Source organism: Phoenix dactylifera, chromosome 1 (assembly GCF_051530095.1).
Source record: "Phoenix dactylifera cultivar Ajwa chromosome 1, Ajwa_hap1_PhDact_Kaust_v1.1, whole genome shotgun sequence".
NCBI lineage: Eukaryota > Viridiplantae > Streptophyta > Magnoliopsida > Arecales > Arecaceae > Phoenix > Phoenix dactylifera.
This window is the reverse complement of record NC_143190.1, coordinates 10,739,278-10,757,013: the sequence shown is the minus strand read 5'-3', so window position 1 is coordinate 10,757,013 and position 17,736 is coordinate 10,739,278. Positions and strand designations below refer to the sequence as shown.

At 38.8% G+C, this 17,736-nt stretch overlaps 1 protein-coding gene and 1 pseudogene across 4 annotated transcripts in view; one reads left to right on the top strand and one right to left on the bottom strand.

Annotated features, from left to right (window-relative positions):
• Positions 1–6,054: 6,054 nt before the first annotated feature.
• Positions 6,055–8,020, top strand: LOC108511459 (disease resistance protein RPM1-like; annotated as a pseudogene).
• Positions 8,021–8,290: 270 nt separating this feature from the next.
• LOC103711432 (protein CHROMATIN REMODELING 4-like) overlaps positions 8,291–17,736 on the bottom strand; it is a 33,340-nt gene continuing 23,894 nt past the window's right edge. For all 4 annotated transcript variants that reach the window (XM_088720851.1, XM_088720852.1, XM_008797569.5 and 1 more), the window contains 4 exons: positions 14,643–14,757; positions 11,399–11,466; positions 10,611–11,319; positions 8,291–10,481 (listed from right to left, as the gene is read on the bottom strand). In XM_088720851.1, coding sequence (XP_088576977.1) covers positions 8,457–10,481; positions 10,611–11,319; positions 11,399–11,466; positions 14,643–14,757 — 2,917 coding nt within the window. In that variant the 3' untranslated portion in view covers positions 8,291–8,456. The remainder of the gene's footprint in view (positions 10,482–10,610; positions 11,320–11,398; positions 11,467–14,642; positions 14,758–17,736) is intronic.

The window sequence follows — 17,736 nt, the reverse complement described above, 5'->3', positions numbered from 1 at the left end:
AAACACTAAGCTGGATTGTGCGGCCCAGGGATGAAAACCTCAAGGTATATGGGATCCGATTTGAGGGTGTTTGACGGCCATTGATTAAGGTCTCAGTAACAACCAGGGGTGTCTCAGGTAAGCAACTCGATAGACAGCGAGATTGGTACAGCACCTACAGTGACCGGAAGAGAGAAAAACTAGGGGAGTGCTAGGGCCTTGATCTCTCAAAAATGGGGATTGCCCTGTTTCGAGATCAACTTGGTGAGGACTAGAGGTTTTCGGTCTCAAGTTCAACTGTCGGTGGACAGTGAGATTCAGCAAGTAGCCGACGACCTAAAACATTAGAAGGGGAGAGGGAGGAGAGAGTGAGAGAGATGAGAGAAGAGGAAGAGGTTCTTACCTCAAAACAAGGGATCCATCAAGGCTTTCCATCATCCTCTAGTTTTTGGTAAAGAAGAAAGATGACCAATGAGGAATAAAGGTTGAGGAGGCTAGGAGAGGTGGAGAAGACCTTTTGGATAGTGGTGATGATAATTCAAGATGGAAATGGAGTCTAAAGATGGGTAAGGCCATGGATCGGGAAGGGGAGAAGAAAGAATGGGGCCAGTGTGATCACGATCTCCTCGGCTCTCCTTCCTTAATTGGAGTGGAAAATCTACTCTCCGGCCTAGGTGGTCGAAAGGAGGAGGGTGGGGATTTTAGTCTATTTACTGACGCCCGCTAGCCGTTATGCAGCGGTGGTGACTCGGAATTGTCCCTATGATCACGCCAGCCACTAGCATGTCGAGAGGCTTCGACCTCACCCTAGCCAAGCTATGCAATTCTCGCCGCTAGCCGAGCACACGATTAGAATCATTTTTTTTCTGTGGCCAAGGTTTGAAAATTGGCTTGGCCAACTCATGCCGAGCGAGCCGAGTCAAGAACAGGAGAAATCGGCTAGGTTGCTATTGGGTATTACAGGAACAACATATTCAATTCTCTAGACCAACCTTCCTAATCTTTTCTATAATCAAGTATTTCTTATTTTATACTCACAATACATGTATACACCTTAAAGAATGGAAAGCCTATTTGTAGATGATTGTTCTATTTTCCGAGGTTAGTTTAGGAATGGTGGGAGAAATAGTGATCTTAGTACTAAATAACATAGTAGCAAGATTATTTAGTATATATGTGATATCTCGTGGTTCAATAATTTATTTATTGTATAATCCTCTTGATCAACTCTCATTTATAACTAAGACCAAACTTTTTTGGACAGATCAAACGCTAAGAGAGAGAATATAAGAGAGACAAGAGCTAGTCTGGTAGGACACCTTGCTTGTTGAACAAAGGATGTATAGCTCATAGTGGAACCAGGCACAGCAGAGTATCAAATTCTGAAATACAAGAAGAAACAAAGAAAAAGAAGAAGACAAATAACACCAGAGGCTAACATGGTTCGGTCCAATGACGACCTACATCCACCATCAAATCTCTCTTCCTTTGTTATATCCTTTTTACAGAGGTCCAGGATCCCTTATATTGCATAGTCATCAACCAATTATGGTTAGTATAACAGTTGTACACCTCAGCCTTAATAAGCAAGTTACAACCAATATCCCCCTAAATCAGCCATTGAGTTGGGAAGATTGAACGGGTCCTCATGTCTGTTTACACTCCCCCTCAAACTGATGATGATCCATCATCAGTTTGCCAATATAATAGTTGTGTCGCAGTGATGATTGTGCTTTAGTAAAGAAATCAGCCTGTTGCCCCTTAGATGATACATGAGGAAGAGAAATTAAACCTTGCTCAAATTTTTCTCGAACAAAATGACAATCGACTTCAATGTGTTTTGAGCGTTCATGGAACACCGGATTACACGCAATCTTAACAGCACTTTCATTGTCACAGAACAAAAGTGTAGGGACTTTTTGAGGAAGACAAAAATCCTCGAGTAACCTGTGGAGCCAAACGATCTCACTAGAGGTGGAAGACATTGCACGATACTCTGCTTCAGTGGAGGATTTGGATACGGTTGGTTGCTTCTTGGACTTCCAAGAGAGAAGAGAACTTTCCAAAAAAACACAATACCCTGCATGTATCCTTACACCCTGCATGTATCCTTACACCCTGCATAGTCTGCATCCGAGTATGCAGTTAATAACGAAGCAGAAGTTGTGGCATATGATAATCCCATATGAGAAGTAGATCGAAGGTAACGGATAATGTGATGAACAGCCGTGAGGTGCAAACACCGTAGATCAGAAACAAACTGACTAACAATATGTACGGCATGAGCTATATCAGGCCGTGTAACTGTGAGATACACGAGTCCACCAACAATACTGCGATAAGTCATGGGGTCAAGAAGGGGATCCCCATCGTCACGGCCATAGTTAACATTGAGTTGAAGAGGTGTAGCAACTGTTTTGGCATCAGATAGTTGAGCAAGTTTGATCAAATCATGTGGATACTTCCGCTGACTCAGAAAATATCCTTGAGAATTTTTGGAAATCTCCAATCCAAGAAAATAGGAAGCTAAACCAAGGTCCTTCATGTGGAAAGAAGATTGTAATGTATCCTTGAGATATTGGATGCCATCCTTATTATCACTAGTAATTAAAAGATCATCAACATAAACTAAAACAAATGTATTACCTCGTTGGGAGGAGGAGATAAACAAGGAATAATCATTAGGACTCTGATGATAACTTGCTGCTAGTAGAACTCCACGCATTTTGCAAACCATGCGCGGGGTGCTTGCTTCAGACCATAAAGAGCCTTTTTGAGCTTACACAACAAATTAAGAGCTGCATGATATCCTGGAGGTGGTCTCATGTAAACTGTTTTGTATAGTTCACCATTAAGAAAAGCATTTTTAACATCCATTTGAAAAATATCCCACTGTCTGATTGCGTTAACAGCTATAAGAGTAGAATAGTTGTCATTTTAGCGACCGGAGCAAATGTTTCAGCATGATCAACCCCATATTCCTGATTAAAACCTTGCGCCACAAGCCTTGCTTTATAACGATCCAATGAGCCATCAGCTTTCAACTTGATGGAATAAACCCACTTAGACCCTACTAGCAGATGATTCGCAGGAGCCAGAGCTAAATCCCAGGTATTGTTCGAATGTAATGACACAAGCTCTTCCTCCATAGCGCGAGTCCAGTGAGCAGTTTCTGAAGCTTGCTTATAGGATCGAGGTATATATAAAGGATCCAAGGAAGAGAATAGAGATAGGCGATCAGGGGGCTTGGAGAAATTTGAACGAGATGACCGACGAAGGAGAGGTGGCAGTGGCGATGAAGGAGAAGATGATAGTAGTGGCGACGAGGGTATCGGTGGAGGAGTCACGGGTAATAAAGAATGTAGCGGTGTGTTCGGAGGAAAAGAAGATAGCGGCACATCTGTGGAAGTCACAGGAACAGATTGAGGGGTGAAAGCACTAAAATATGGCATGTCTTCAAAAAACCCAACATTCCGGGGTACATGCATTCGTTTAGCCAACCAATCATAACAGCGATAATCCTTCTGAGTCTCGGAGTATCCAAGAAAAATACACTTAACTGATTTTGCATCAAGTTTGGAGTACTCCTTTGGGGCCAAAAGAACATAACAAGGGCAGCCATAAGCTCTAAGTAAATTATACTTGGGTGAGAATCCAAAAACCTTTTGCAATGGAGAAATATTACCCAAGATCGGTGTGGGAAACCGATTGATCAAATAGCAAGCAGTGAGAAAGCTTTCAGCCCTGAAAATTTTAGGAAGATTTGCATGAAAACGCAGAGCCGAGAGGTTTCCAACAAGTGGCGATGTTTCCGTTCCGCAAGACCATTTTGCTGAGGTTGATGGGGACAACTTCGCTGATGCACAATTCCTTTAGAGATAAGATAAGCAGTAAATTCATTTGACATATATTCTCCCCCTGAATCTGTATGGAGAATCCTAATATTTTTGTCAAACTGTGTAGAGACCATAGTATAAAATTGTTGAAACACTGGCATCACCTCAGACTTATGACGCAAGAAATATACCCATGAATACCTTAACCAATCATCAACAAACAAAACATAGTAATATTTTTCCGTTAATGAACTAACATGGGTGGGGCCCCATACGTCAGAGTGAATAATATCAAAAGAGGCTTGTGCATGATTTAAACTACTAGTGAAAGGTAAAGTATGTGCTTTAGCAAGAGCACAATCTTCACTAGTTTTGTCAACATCAATACTAGAGTCAAACTTATCAACTAACAGACCCGATGTAAACATAGAATACAAATTGCGAGCATAAGAATGACCAAAACGGTGGTGCCACAGCTTCCAAAGTTTATTTGCTGAATTTATTTCCTTCAAAGAGGGTGGAAGAAAACAGCGACGAGTTAATGAGGAAGTCCCGAAATCCAGTACAAAAATATCCCCCTCCTTACGGCCGGTCCCAATTGTTGTCCCGTCTATAGGTCCTATATTAGACATCCAGAGGGAGAGAATGAGATAATACAGTTCTGATTCACAAATTATCCTACTGAAAGTAAATTTGCAGAGAGCGTAGGCACATATAAAACTTTTGAGAGAGATAAACACTTTGAGTTTGAAAGAGGAATATCTAAAGAACCAATACGCTCAACTGGAAGACGGTTGCCATTTGCCACCATGATATTCTTATTCTTATAACTAGGATGTGTATGATGAAGAGTCGACAAATCTCCTAACATATGATGTGAAGCACCTGAATCGAGTATCCAAGAAGAGCAAGTATAATTCTTACCGATGCCAAAAGCTTGGAGTGCCTGTATAACTTGCTAAATAAAGTCTGGAGATGGGGACGCTGAGCTTGTTGAAGTCGAAGAATCTAGAGTCGGAGCTTCTGCAGATGGTGTGACCACAGGTGGCTGGACAATAGCATTATAGGCCCGATGATTTCCAGGCTTTTGAGGATGTTTGCGACAATTTTCAATAACATGTCCTTGCGCCTTGCAATAGCGGCAAAACATCAAGTTGCTCTCAGTACCTCTCTTCTTGCATGTACTGGCGTAATGTCCCTTTTCATGATAGTGAAAATATTCAACTTGGCTAATATCTCAAAATTTTCTCTTGAAAGTATTGGCAAGAAGTGCTGTCTCAAGAGAGGATTTGAGAAATGCAAGAGACTGTAGCCGTGTCTCTTCCATTTGCAATTCCGTTAAAATCGTATCAAGAGTGTAACTCCCACTACGATTAAGAATAGAGGCTCGAGCATGCTCAAAATCTGCACATAATTTCATTAGAAATTGTCGACAGCGTGTCTGTTGTCGCATCGTGATTATTATGGGAAGAGCCTCCTTAGGAATGTCAGAAGACATCATATCCATTTCATTCCAAAGAGAGGTAATAGCAGCATAAAAATCAGTAATAGTACGAGAGTCCTAAGAAATAAAACTTATCTCCTGTTCAAGTTGATAGAGACGCGCCTGATTGATCTGCAAATACAAGCGTTGAAGATAATCCCACATTTCTTTGGCAGTAGTAAATGGGCTGAGATTCACTGCAATGGAGTTCTCCACAGACTCCATTATCCAAGTTTTGATCTTGGCATTGTTTGCCAACCATTTGGGGGCTTTTGATTCATTAGAAGATTGAGGAGTATCGGCACTGATCAACTCCCATAGTTCTTGTCCTTGCAAGAAATTACGAAGATACGAGGACCATAGGACGTAGTTCTTACCGTCCAATTTCACCGCCAAGCGAGGATGATGGTGAGAATCCATGCCAAGAAAAAAAATGATCCTTGAGAGGAAATAAAGAAGCCTTAGGAAGAACGAAGGTCTCGATCAGACTCGATCTGGATCAACACCAAAAAGAAGCAACTAAACGGACCCCAAACGGATCAATGGCCTGGCTCTGATACCATATCAAATTATGAAATACAGGAAGAAACAAAGAAAAAGAAGAAGACAAATAACACCAAAGGTTAACATGGTTCGGTCCAAGGATGACCTACATCCACCATCAAATCTCTCTTCCTTTGTTATATCCTTTTTTACAGAGGTCCAGGATCCCTTATATTACATAGTTATCAACCAATTATGGTTAATATAACAGCTGTACACCTCAGCCTTAACAAGCAAGTTACAACCAATATCCCCCTAAATCAGCCATTGAGTTGGGAAGATTGAATGGGTCCTCATGTCCGTTTACACAGAGGTGGTTGTACTTTTAGCAGTTCAAAAGATCGATGTTGCTTTGGGTGGATAAGCACTGAAACTAGCTAGTTTTCTGTTTGCAAATGAAGTCTCATTGTTGACACAATTAACAAGTAGTATGAGCTGCATTAAGAGTGAACTTTTGGTAATGCACAAGCCTTCCTCGGTCAAATAGATACTCGAACTGACAAAACCAAATCCTTGAAGCTTGGGTTCAGGAGGTACAGAACTGGCATATTGTGTCGAGGACATTATGGTATATCTCTCTCACAGCTCAACAGCAAGGGTGTGGGTTGGGAGGTTATCTCACAAAAAAAATTGAAGGCATCCCAAAATTTGGTTGCATTCTATCAAATTGCTGCTCGGTTGATAGAGAAAAAATAATCTCGAGCACAATTACAAGATGAGAGAGTGATGGATTAAGATGATAGAGGGAGCAATGGGTAGTAGTTCACGTAATGCTAGTGAAAGCCAGCAGAATTTAGCAGACTCTTCTCATATTATTGATGAAGATGATCATGTAGGCATTGACCAAAACAACAACAACAACAACAACAACAATAATAATAATAATAATTGAATGGCTATGCGATGAGGATCTGGTTAGCTCTATAATATCGGTGTGGGGCATGGGGGGATTGGGAAAAACAACCTTTGTCACTAATGTATATAAAAGTGAGAGAAAAAAGTTTGAACGTCATGCATGGATATCCATCTCACAAACTTACAAGGTGGATGATCCTTTAAGAAGAATGACAGCGGAGCTATATGAAAATGTGGGGAAAATTCTGATTGACATCAAAGGAATGGACCATAGAACGTTAGTTGAAAGAGTAAGGCTTTTTCCAGAAAAGAAAAGATATTTGATCATACTGGATGATGTATGGGATCTAACAGCTTTCAATGATTGATGCCATTATTGATGACAACAATGGAGGCAGAATAATCATTACAACCCAGAGTGCTGAGGTAGCTTCACTAGCAGATGATAGTCGAAAGCTTGAGCCAAGGTTTTGGAAAGCACTGAGGCATGCGATCTATTTTGTAGCATGGGCATTCCGGAAAGATAAAGTGAGAAAATGTCCTAAAGAACTGGAGGAGTTGGGGGAAGAAAATTGTATCAAAGTGTCAAGGGTTGCCACTAGCTATTGTTTCTTTAGGCAGTCTTCTATCCCTAAGAGAGAAAACCAAGTCGGAATGGGAGAAAGTTTATGATCAGCTGAGCTGGGAGTTGAATAACAACCCAAATTTGGACCATGTGAAGCAAAGAACTGGAGTTGGGGAAGAAAATTGTATTAAAGTGTCGAGGGTTGCTACTAGCTATTGTTTCTTTAGGCAGTCTTCTATCCCTAAGAGAGAAAACCAAATCAGAATGGGAGAAAGTTTATGATCAGCTGAGCTGGGAGTTGAATAACAACCCAAATTTGGACCATGTGAAGCATGTTCTGAATCTCAGCTATAACCACTCGCCGAGGTATCTTAAAAACTGCTTCTTGCACAGTTGCACTGCAGCATGTTCCCGGAGGATCATGTTCTTCAGAGAAAAAGGCTTTATGAGGTTATGGGTCGCAGAGAGATTTGTGGAGGAAAGGAGATCAAGCACAATGGAAGAAGTGGCAGAGGACCATCTCAAGAAGCTAGTCCATCGATACATGCTTCAAGTTGAAAGGAGGAATCGATTCGGCAGAATAACACACCATCAGATGCACGATATTGTAAGAGAGTTGGCTATATCATTGCCTAAGAAGGAAGATTTTAGTGCACGACATTCTTGAATATCACTCGCACCTAAAATTTGTAAAGAGACATCATGCATGATGCAAAACCCAAACTGCACCACGAGAGGAAATTCATATTAAAATATTAAAATAAAGGAATAAGATGCAAAGTAGATATACAAGATATGGCAGTCTCTTGTAATACTAGTCCAGTAGTAGAAGCCTGAAAGGGCATGACACCTGGAAACCCCCGCTTTCAAGAATCTTAGTAAACTGAAGTACCAATATATTAGAAAAAAGCACAGAATATAAAAATAAATGACATATGAAACATTTGAACAAGAGTGAAGGCAGAGGAGCGGAATGTCTTTTTAACCATATAATGAATGGTAGATATCAAGATTACGAGACCACAATACTGAATTGGAAAGATTATATTTCTTATATAGATGCTTTGAAAAAAGATGTCTCATTCCATTTGCTCTCAGATAACACTCCCTAAGCCATGTGGATGAAAGCGGCACATTCATGGACCAAACTTTGCTAGCATAAGGAAGAAGGCAAAAGCCAAAAATACGACAAGGTTTATGATTTATGTTCACTTCCATTATCATTTGATACAGCTTCTTCTGATGAAATTTCCTCAATATTGAGCTGGTCTGTTCGATCGGGATCTGACCGAGTTTTACTCGAGTCTCCACTCTCTGCAAGATCAACCTGCTTATCTGTTAGTTTCCCCCAGCAACCTAAAAGTGAGTTCTTACTTGCCTTCCGCTTTCCACGAATGCCCTTGAAATCTCCAATCAGACTCTTTCCATCTTGTTCGAAATTTTCGAGATCTTTTGACAAGGGCAAATCAGTTCTTTGGCAACTAGTGCCAGGCATGTCAGTTGCTGGGATTGTGCAAGGACCAGGAGCCACAGAAGATGCTACCAATTGGAGCACTTCAGGAGATGGTGACAGTGTCATGCCTTGCTTATTTCCTTGTGTCAAAAATGATGTAGATGATGGTGAATTTAGATTCAAATTCAGAGCTGGGACGCTTTCATCGACATCAGTCCAAGGGAGACTGGGTGCACATGACATTAATGGTGGTGCAGAAGGAATGGTGCTCGAAGCTGTGTGATCAAAATTTTTGGCATCAGCGATATCAGGGGTCACTTGACGAAGCCTCTGCAACTTCCTCTTCCTTTTTAGACTTTTCCTTGGATCCTTGAGCTGGAAAGGGAGTGGACCCGGAATTGCAAATGGAGGGATTGCTGGTTTTTCTTCTCCATAAAGCAGGCGAACTGATTGAGCAATTGCTGAAACAACTGGGGGCAAATCAGGTTCTGGTGGCCTGGATGCTGGAATGCTGACTGCTTCTCGAAGCCAATGGGGGAGATTGTTTGTATTTGAACTGCCAGGAGCATTATCGTTGTTGGGAGGAGAAACAGCGAAAACTGACTTCTTATGGGCATTGAGAGGCATTCCCATGTTGGATTCACCAGAATGAACATTATTATGGGAATCATGCAACAAGTTCAATGATTTGTCTGAAATACTAGGGAAGTAGAGATTCTGAGGGGCACAAAATTCATCTTCCTTCTGCAAAGTACAGCTGCTAGGACAGTTCATGCCTAGAGAGCCAAAGCTATTACCTGCCAAAGAAATATGTTGAAATGAATGATTCAAAGGTATATTAATTTTCTCCAGTCTATCAAATGGTTGGGCAGAAAAATCCCCTGCATAACTTGTTCCCATTTTGTCGGATTTCCATGCTGTGACCGGTGTGTAGTTCTCATTCACTGCACCAATATGATTGGCCGGCTCAGTACATGAAAATCCAGATGTAAGATCTGCACAGCCCAAGTGAATGTCTGTCAGGTGAGAGTGAAACTCAGGTGGTTCAGTCCCAAGACTGGCAAATTCACTTCCAAGCAATGCCCGGGTCATCATTCCATCAGAGATTCCAGGAAATGATGTAGGCTTGGAAGATTCTGCAGCTGCAAAAGCTGGCCCATCCATTATCTTGCGCTGCTCCTCAGTCCATCTTGTGGACAAGTCTTCAGTGGTTCTATGCTTTGAGAACTTCAACCTGGGATCTCTGAGCATTGCTTCCCAATTACCCCTTCCATGCCTACGGACACCAATCCAGAGAGCATCAAGTTCATCTTCTGACCATGCATCTGCCTTTAATTTTTTCTTGAAGAATTTATTAGTTGCCGATTGAGTTCGCATCATTATGTTGTCAAGAACCTTCTTATGGTTTTCAGGTAATGACGAATGTCCAGCTTGCATTGGAGCCAGTCCAAGCATTGGAGGTAGCTCTGCCATCAGTTTTTTTTGCTTCATATCACTCATCTCTTGCCTAAAGTTCGAAACTTGGGGAATATTTGACAATTCCTGAACGGAACCATTAACATAATCCATATTTGTGCCCAGTGACAAGCTTGGTAGGAAATCTGCATGTGGCTTCGTCAAAGTTCTTGATAGATATGAGAACCTTGGCAGTGTCTTATCATCAAGAATTAAGCTAGGAAGACCCAGTTTCTCCTGAAATGAGGCAAAAGAAGAACGTGATCCATCCAGTGGACCATGAGGAGCCCTTCCAGAGGATGTAGGAGGAGGCTGCACAAGAAGCACCATCTAATTATAATCCTGAATACTAAAGATCTCTATGCAAATAATTGAAAAGGAAATATTAATTTTTGCCCAAAATGGAAGATATGACAGAGAAAAATTGATAGAATAACATACAGGACAAAAGGGAAAATAGCTGTTGGGAATGATATCCTTTAAATGGTGATGCAAAGCTTCTCCAGATGTATCAGGCAATAGAGATGTCTTTGGCAATAGAGATGTATCTGCACTTGTTTCTCTACCTTGAATATTTGTATCTTTTAAAGGTCTAGTGTTAGCAGCAGGTGGCAATGGAAATTCTGACAATCTACTGCTCATTCTTCTCTGTTGATGATTCGATGTTGGTAGGCTCGGTAGAGATCGGAAATTTCGGGATGTTGAGTTTACCTGATTAGCATTAGGAGCACATAGTCCCAAAACAGGTAGAAAGTTGCCAGAAGAAATTGAATTTGCAAAGTGCGTACTTTGGTACTGATGGGTACGCAAAGAGGTATCAGGAGAAAGATTTCCAGGTGGTCCGACAGAAAGATCCAGATGAGTCCCATGGAATTGTTTGTACCCATGCTTCAGGAACTTTCCCAGTCTTGCAGTCGACTCACTCCAGTTCGTAGTTGCAAATGGTTGAGATAATTTGGTGTCCTCCAGATTGACAGAAGAAGCCTGTTCTCCTGTATTTTCCAGAGGTTTGCTGATATTCAGGTCTTCACCTTCTTTGACAGAAGGAACAAGTGGTTGCGTCGGTAACTCAGGTACATCAACAGAAGTAGGAACCTCCGTGATGTGCCTCCGGGCAATCCGTTCCTTCTGTCTAGTACGGAGCCTAGCACTGATTGAAAATTGGGTTAAGCAAGTTCAAATCATAGAAATGGGCGCAAACAAATAGAAAACAAAAGAGCTGGGCATACAATTTTTCTTTCAATGCCCGGCCGGCAGGTGTATATTCTGGCTCTGGTTCCTCCTCATCGTTGCCACTCTGCCATGACCAGTGATTGCACCCAGTGAGTTTCAGCAAAATTGGAGTATAGCATTAATATGTAGGTCAGCACATGAAACTAATAAATACAGCTAACGTGAAATGAAACTTTCAAAAATGAACTGAAATGAGATAACCATGGGCAATCAATCAACTGATAAGAGGTCCACATATAAATGATTGCAGTGGTAAATAAGACCTAGAAAAACAATAGCTTAGTAGTTGGATTAGCCATCCTACACATGGATTTCATAACAATTATGATTCAAGCATTCATTTAGAATCCAAAATCTTGATGCATAAGATTCAAAACTTGGCACAACTAGATTTTTAAAACTAAGAGTTCATATATTATGATAGATGTACCTAGATTATCAGGCAAAAGGAAAAATAATTCCACAGAGTCAAAGACACAAATAGCACATGGTATGATATAAAATAAATATCATAATCAGAATTCAAATTATATTTAGATCCAGATTGAAATATTAAATTTCTTATCAAAATACAATATGCATCCTGTAAATTTGAACCAAATCAACTATTTCACTCTAGTAAGGATGCAAATCTTGAGGATCTGTAACATATTTGATCGCCAGTCAATATGGCATCATTCACAATGTGAGGGCATTATGTATGACTGCACATTAATGTTGAAAGAAAAAGCATATAAGAACCTTGCTGTACAATGTTGATATGCCTCAGTACACCTCAATATGGCATGATATACTAAGAAGAGCATAGACTCGTTTGCCCAAATACTAGTGATATTGCTGGAACTTGGCCTGGTCAGATCAGGATTCTGGTAGCCCAGGCCCAGACAGGATGAATTCTTTTTAGGCTTCGGGCTGGGCCCATGCTCAAATTTTTTTTGCAAGGTCAGGCCCAAGCCCATCCAGAAGCCCAAATGGATCCAAATTGAGCCCGAATAGGCCCAACCCAAGCCCGGTGTGTTGGGGATGGTATGCCTCAATGGGCAACTGAGAGGGGGATGGGTAGGAGCAGGGAAGTGAGGGCTAGAAGGGAGGGAGGGAGGGAGGGGGGAGAGAGAGGGAGAGAGATAGGTGAGGCTGTGGGGCAGAGAGAGAGGGTGGGGTTGTAGGGGAAAGGGAGATGGGTAGGAGGTGGGGGAGTGGGGAGTGGGGAGGGGAGGGAGGGCTCCAAATCAAGTGCTGTGTTGGGCTTGATCTGCATTTCGGCTCTACTACCCAAACCCTAGCTCCCTCGGGCCAAGCGCAAAGCCTGATCAGGAAGTTGGCCTAGCACGACGGTGCTTGACCCAACCCAGGCCCAGTAGTAGCCTACAAATCCACATTGTCCCCTATGGTAGTAGCTAATGGCCGATACACATAAGATTTCAACCTTTCTCCATATAATGAAATAACTTCTATTCTTTCAAGAGAGTAGACAATAATAAACAATCTCAAGATGTCATGGGGAAAACAAATCCAAGAACAACCATGCTACAAGTAACAACAATGATGTCAAACAACAAATTAAAAATTAGTGAAGATGTCAAATAGCAAATTAGAACCTACTTTAATTAAATAAATAGTCCCAAGATCTCCTTAAGCTTTTCATTTTTCCTTCAAATTTATTGAAAAGTAAATAGAAAAAAATGTTATAGTAGATTAAAAAACTACTATACATTTTCTACCATCATCTCATCCTCAGTCTTCTAGAATCTACCAGCATTTGCGCATGAAGGATGGGGAAGCAGTGGATGACATAATATGGTGGTTCTCCCAATAGGCATACATTAAAAAATCAATGAACTTATGAGAACTGAGAATAATAATAATGGATAAGCAACCAATTGATGTGGTGTCTACTTGGAAGCATGAATAGTTTATGAGGATAATTCTAGGTACCATGACCTGTACAAAAGAAGCGTTTTCAAAAAGCAAGAGAAGCATCATCATGGTTATAACATAAAATCTCTAGTAAATTTGAATCTTGGTATCCTAGTAGTGTAAGAAGCAAATAATGACCAGGAGACTATAGAAGACTTATCATATTTTCAGAGGCACCAACTGGATTGAACCATCAAAACTGTTTGAAAAGTCATAATTTTAAAAATCCAAGCACAATTGAACTTACTTAAGTAACCAAACAACAAAGAATGCTGCAGTAAGAAGTTAAGCATCAAGAAATTATTATGGTTGGATTGGTTGCCATATGTTTTAACCTTCTTTCATGGATGCATTGTTATTCATACTTGGTATATTAGTAGATAGAAATACTTTATAACCTTTTAAGCATTCTGATCATAGTAAATAGTAATTCTGAACAAAAAATGCCGTTAAAACTTAAAACTATTAAATACATCATACTATTAAATACATCGTGCAAGCTTATAAAAGTGGTGTGCGGCCATTCTACAGTAATGCATCAGGCATACTTTCTAACATATCTAACCATATAAAGATTTCTGCTCTGTAATCATGTATTTGTAACAAGGACACATGTAAGCATTCACATGATTAGGCCCCTCTAGTAATTCTTCAGAAACTTCCAGCAACTCAGTTCTAAACTTACTACCGAACATGTGCATTTTACGTCAGTTTTGTTTAGGCAAATTTTTGTGAATATTGTTTTTCAGACCATTCACCATCTTGTAGTAGGAAAGGATTTTATCATATAGAAGGCTTTAACCAAGTTGTCAAAGATCATGATGCAACTGAAAGAAACAAACTACAGAAAGAATCTAGTAACTTTCCCTATGTCAGAGGTCAGACTATTCACTTAAGAAATGTCATAAAAGAGTAATATCTCATATTTTAAAAGTTTTCATTCAATTCAGAAAAGTAAAAGTTAAAAAAAAAAATAGAAAGAATTTAGATGAACAAATTACACATGAAAAGTCACTTCAACTCAGGATGTTTTCTGTTAATAAAACAGCCAGAAATCACCATGCTGACTATTGTTGGAACTTGGGACATTTAAAAATTCATTGATCACATACTAATACCTCCCAGATTTCGCCTGACAAGATTGACCATGTTTTCCTAGGCCACGATAATGTGTTATTAATAAGTCACATTATGTGTTAACATTGTGAAACCGAAAGCGTCAATGGAATTCCGGTTGTCAAGCAACAAATGCAAAATTTCAGTTCATTGATAAACATCATCTACCAGCATCTCCCATAAGTTCGTTTAGATGAAAAACAATACCTCACTTAAAGTTTCACTTGGTATTGAAGAAAATGTTTCCTTGTAAGATATTGCTTTTCTCAAGCGCTTCCCTCGACCCAGAGCTGCTTCCTCCTCAATCTGATATTTTTCCCACCTAAATCCAAGCATTAAAAATACAAGTTTATCCTCATGTTTGAGATAAATAATTAAGTTTCTGCATTTAATTAAATCAAAGAATGAAATTAGAAATGTAATGTATGAATGCTTCAGAATGTGTATGTGCAGGCATAATTTCCTTTTTTAAGAATTCGGTGGTTATTCACGACAATTCAGGTTTGAACCTGAGACCTCTCACTTGGAGAGGAAGGTACCAACCAACTGAGTTAACAATTCTTGTGGGTAAATTCATTTCAAAATATAAATGATGATGAATAAAATTAGGTGGACTTACAAGGCATTATACAAATTGGAAAAACTTCACATCCGAAAGTTATATACTATTCTTAGGGTAGCAAACTGTCCCAAGGAAACACCAAGCAAAGTGTAGACCTAATCTGCTTGTGTAAACATTCCCAGTTTAGGGAACTGAGGTCTGCATGAAGATTCAGCTTCATCTAGCACCAGCTTTTAAAAAGAAAAACAGAAATGCTGAAGTTTGTTCCATGGAAAACAACTCTAGAAAGCTTTCTTTAATGTTCCAAGATCAGGCATAATGGAATGGGCTTCTCAAATTTTATCCTCATAGTCAACCTTGCCAGAGAATAGGACCAAGAAAGTTCACGAAGTCTCAAGCAGACTAAATAAACCAGAAAGACTTTGAAGAAAAGAAACCCAAAAGGCAAGAGAGCAAAACTACCAAGTCTACAAAGTACAGACTATCATAATAAGGCACAATAGAATTACAAAACAGATGTCTTAATCAATGGTCGTACATGTCTATTACTGAAAGCTTTCCTCCTAAAGAGTAAGTCCAATGAGTTTGTCTACAAAACCTCTAATGCTTGCACTACACGCAATGCCAAGCACAATCCCATAATAAGCTTTTGCCAGTTTTGCATATATACCTCTGCAGAGTTGGCTTTTATGTCTCTTTCCCTCCAAAATATATACTTGCATACATACCCCTCACATTACACCTCTTTCTGCAGCACTTCTTCTACAGTTGACATCAGGTTCAACAGCATCAAAAGCTAGCTGTTTGCCTTGGTGAATGGCATGAACATTTTTGCAGTTTTGCAGTAATATATCCCCAATGTTTCCAAACAAAGTAATGGCTACAGCAGAAAGAACTTTTTTGCATAAATATCCCACCATTACATACTACAGCACTTAAAATTATTGTGCACAAGACACATATAATTATACATTAAGATTGCATAACACAATGTATTTGCAACATATTAATATGTCATCATAATATATAGTATTTAAAGGGTGATATTATATTAATAAAACATATAATATTTATGCTAAATATTTATATATTATAACATATTACATATTAGTAATATGAAAAATTATGCATATACTCTATATTACATACTAATATTTCATAACATAATACTCGCATATTTATAATATATTACTATTATGTATTCTACAACGTACACTATGTTGCAACATTATATTAATAAAATATTTAATATTTACATAATTATATTAACTATTTCTATACTATCATATAATAAAATATTAGTTAATATGATTAATATCTTACATAAAATATATTAAGAATATACAGAGGACAATATGTTTTCAAAATATAATTATTTAATAATATATAATAGTAAACAAGGTAGTTATATTAGTCTAACCTAATATATTCAATCATAGTCTTATTAATATTGATAATTATATTATAATTTCAATGCATATCATAATAAAAATATTATATTTTATATTCAAAAATATAGATTATTTGATCAATGATTATGATGTAGGATAAAATAACTGTAACATTAAAAATACTTTACAAATATATCTAACACACTATGATGATATTTACACAGACTTTCATACTTATATTTACATACTATATAATTTATAAAACATATTTATAATATATTATGATATATTTTTGTTCATTTTTTATGAAGTCTAGTATATGATAAATATTAGTATAATTATATATTAATGTTAATTATATGATATTACAATTCATAAGGGGTATTATTGCGAAAGGGTATTCAGGTTGTTTTACAAGGTAAATGGACAGCATTTGACAATGGCCAAGCTGGATTTTAATTGCTACAGTAGCAATAGAAAATCATATAAGGTGAAGGGTATATATGCAAAAATCACTTTTCAACAGACAATACAAAAAGGGAAATTTTGGAGGGGTAACAAAATGCTATGTTTCCTTTTTAATCTATGGCTTCAAGATTTTATAAGCACATTAGCTTGCATTATTGTGCTCAATGTAGTCTACAGCACAGTGTCTCTTGTCGCTAAGAACTAGTTCCCTCAAAAAAAAACCCTAGGTTGTCGATAATGTAAGCATTATGATGGACCTCAAAGCTACAAACTCAACAGTTGTTTTTAAGATGTGGAGAGCATCAACTAATTTGCATCTCATATCATATAAAATGAGTTTACCAAGGTTTCAAGCCTCTCCACAGTCCATCAGTTAATACCAGCTTCACACAAAGACGTAGCTAATCACAAGGCCAATACAAGAAAGCATTAATGACTCTAAAAGAAAGAAGCTAAGAACTTGCGTGTTTCATCAAACTATCATAATAGATTCCATCAACCTATACGAATTTTATGTAGCCAACCGCTACATTAATGCCAAATCCTCAGTAAACAACCCTAGAAAAGATGGTTAAAGCTGAGTTCATTTTGTAACAGGAAACTGCTGTAGGATATACCAATTAATTTTATTGGCCGCTCGGTTAATTCTGTGAGGATGGTGTCAAGTAGAAAACAAAAAATTTAAGCCTTTTCTATTTTGTGCTGTGACACGTCCATAAATAAGAAGCAAGGTAACAAACCAATGTAATATAGCAAGGTTCAAAATGCTGAGAGTTGATATGGTATATCAATCAAGCATAGACACAATACATGCCATATCAAGGATCATGCCGACTGCCGGCAATGGGTATCGATGGGTATGCATGGATATGCTTCAAAC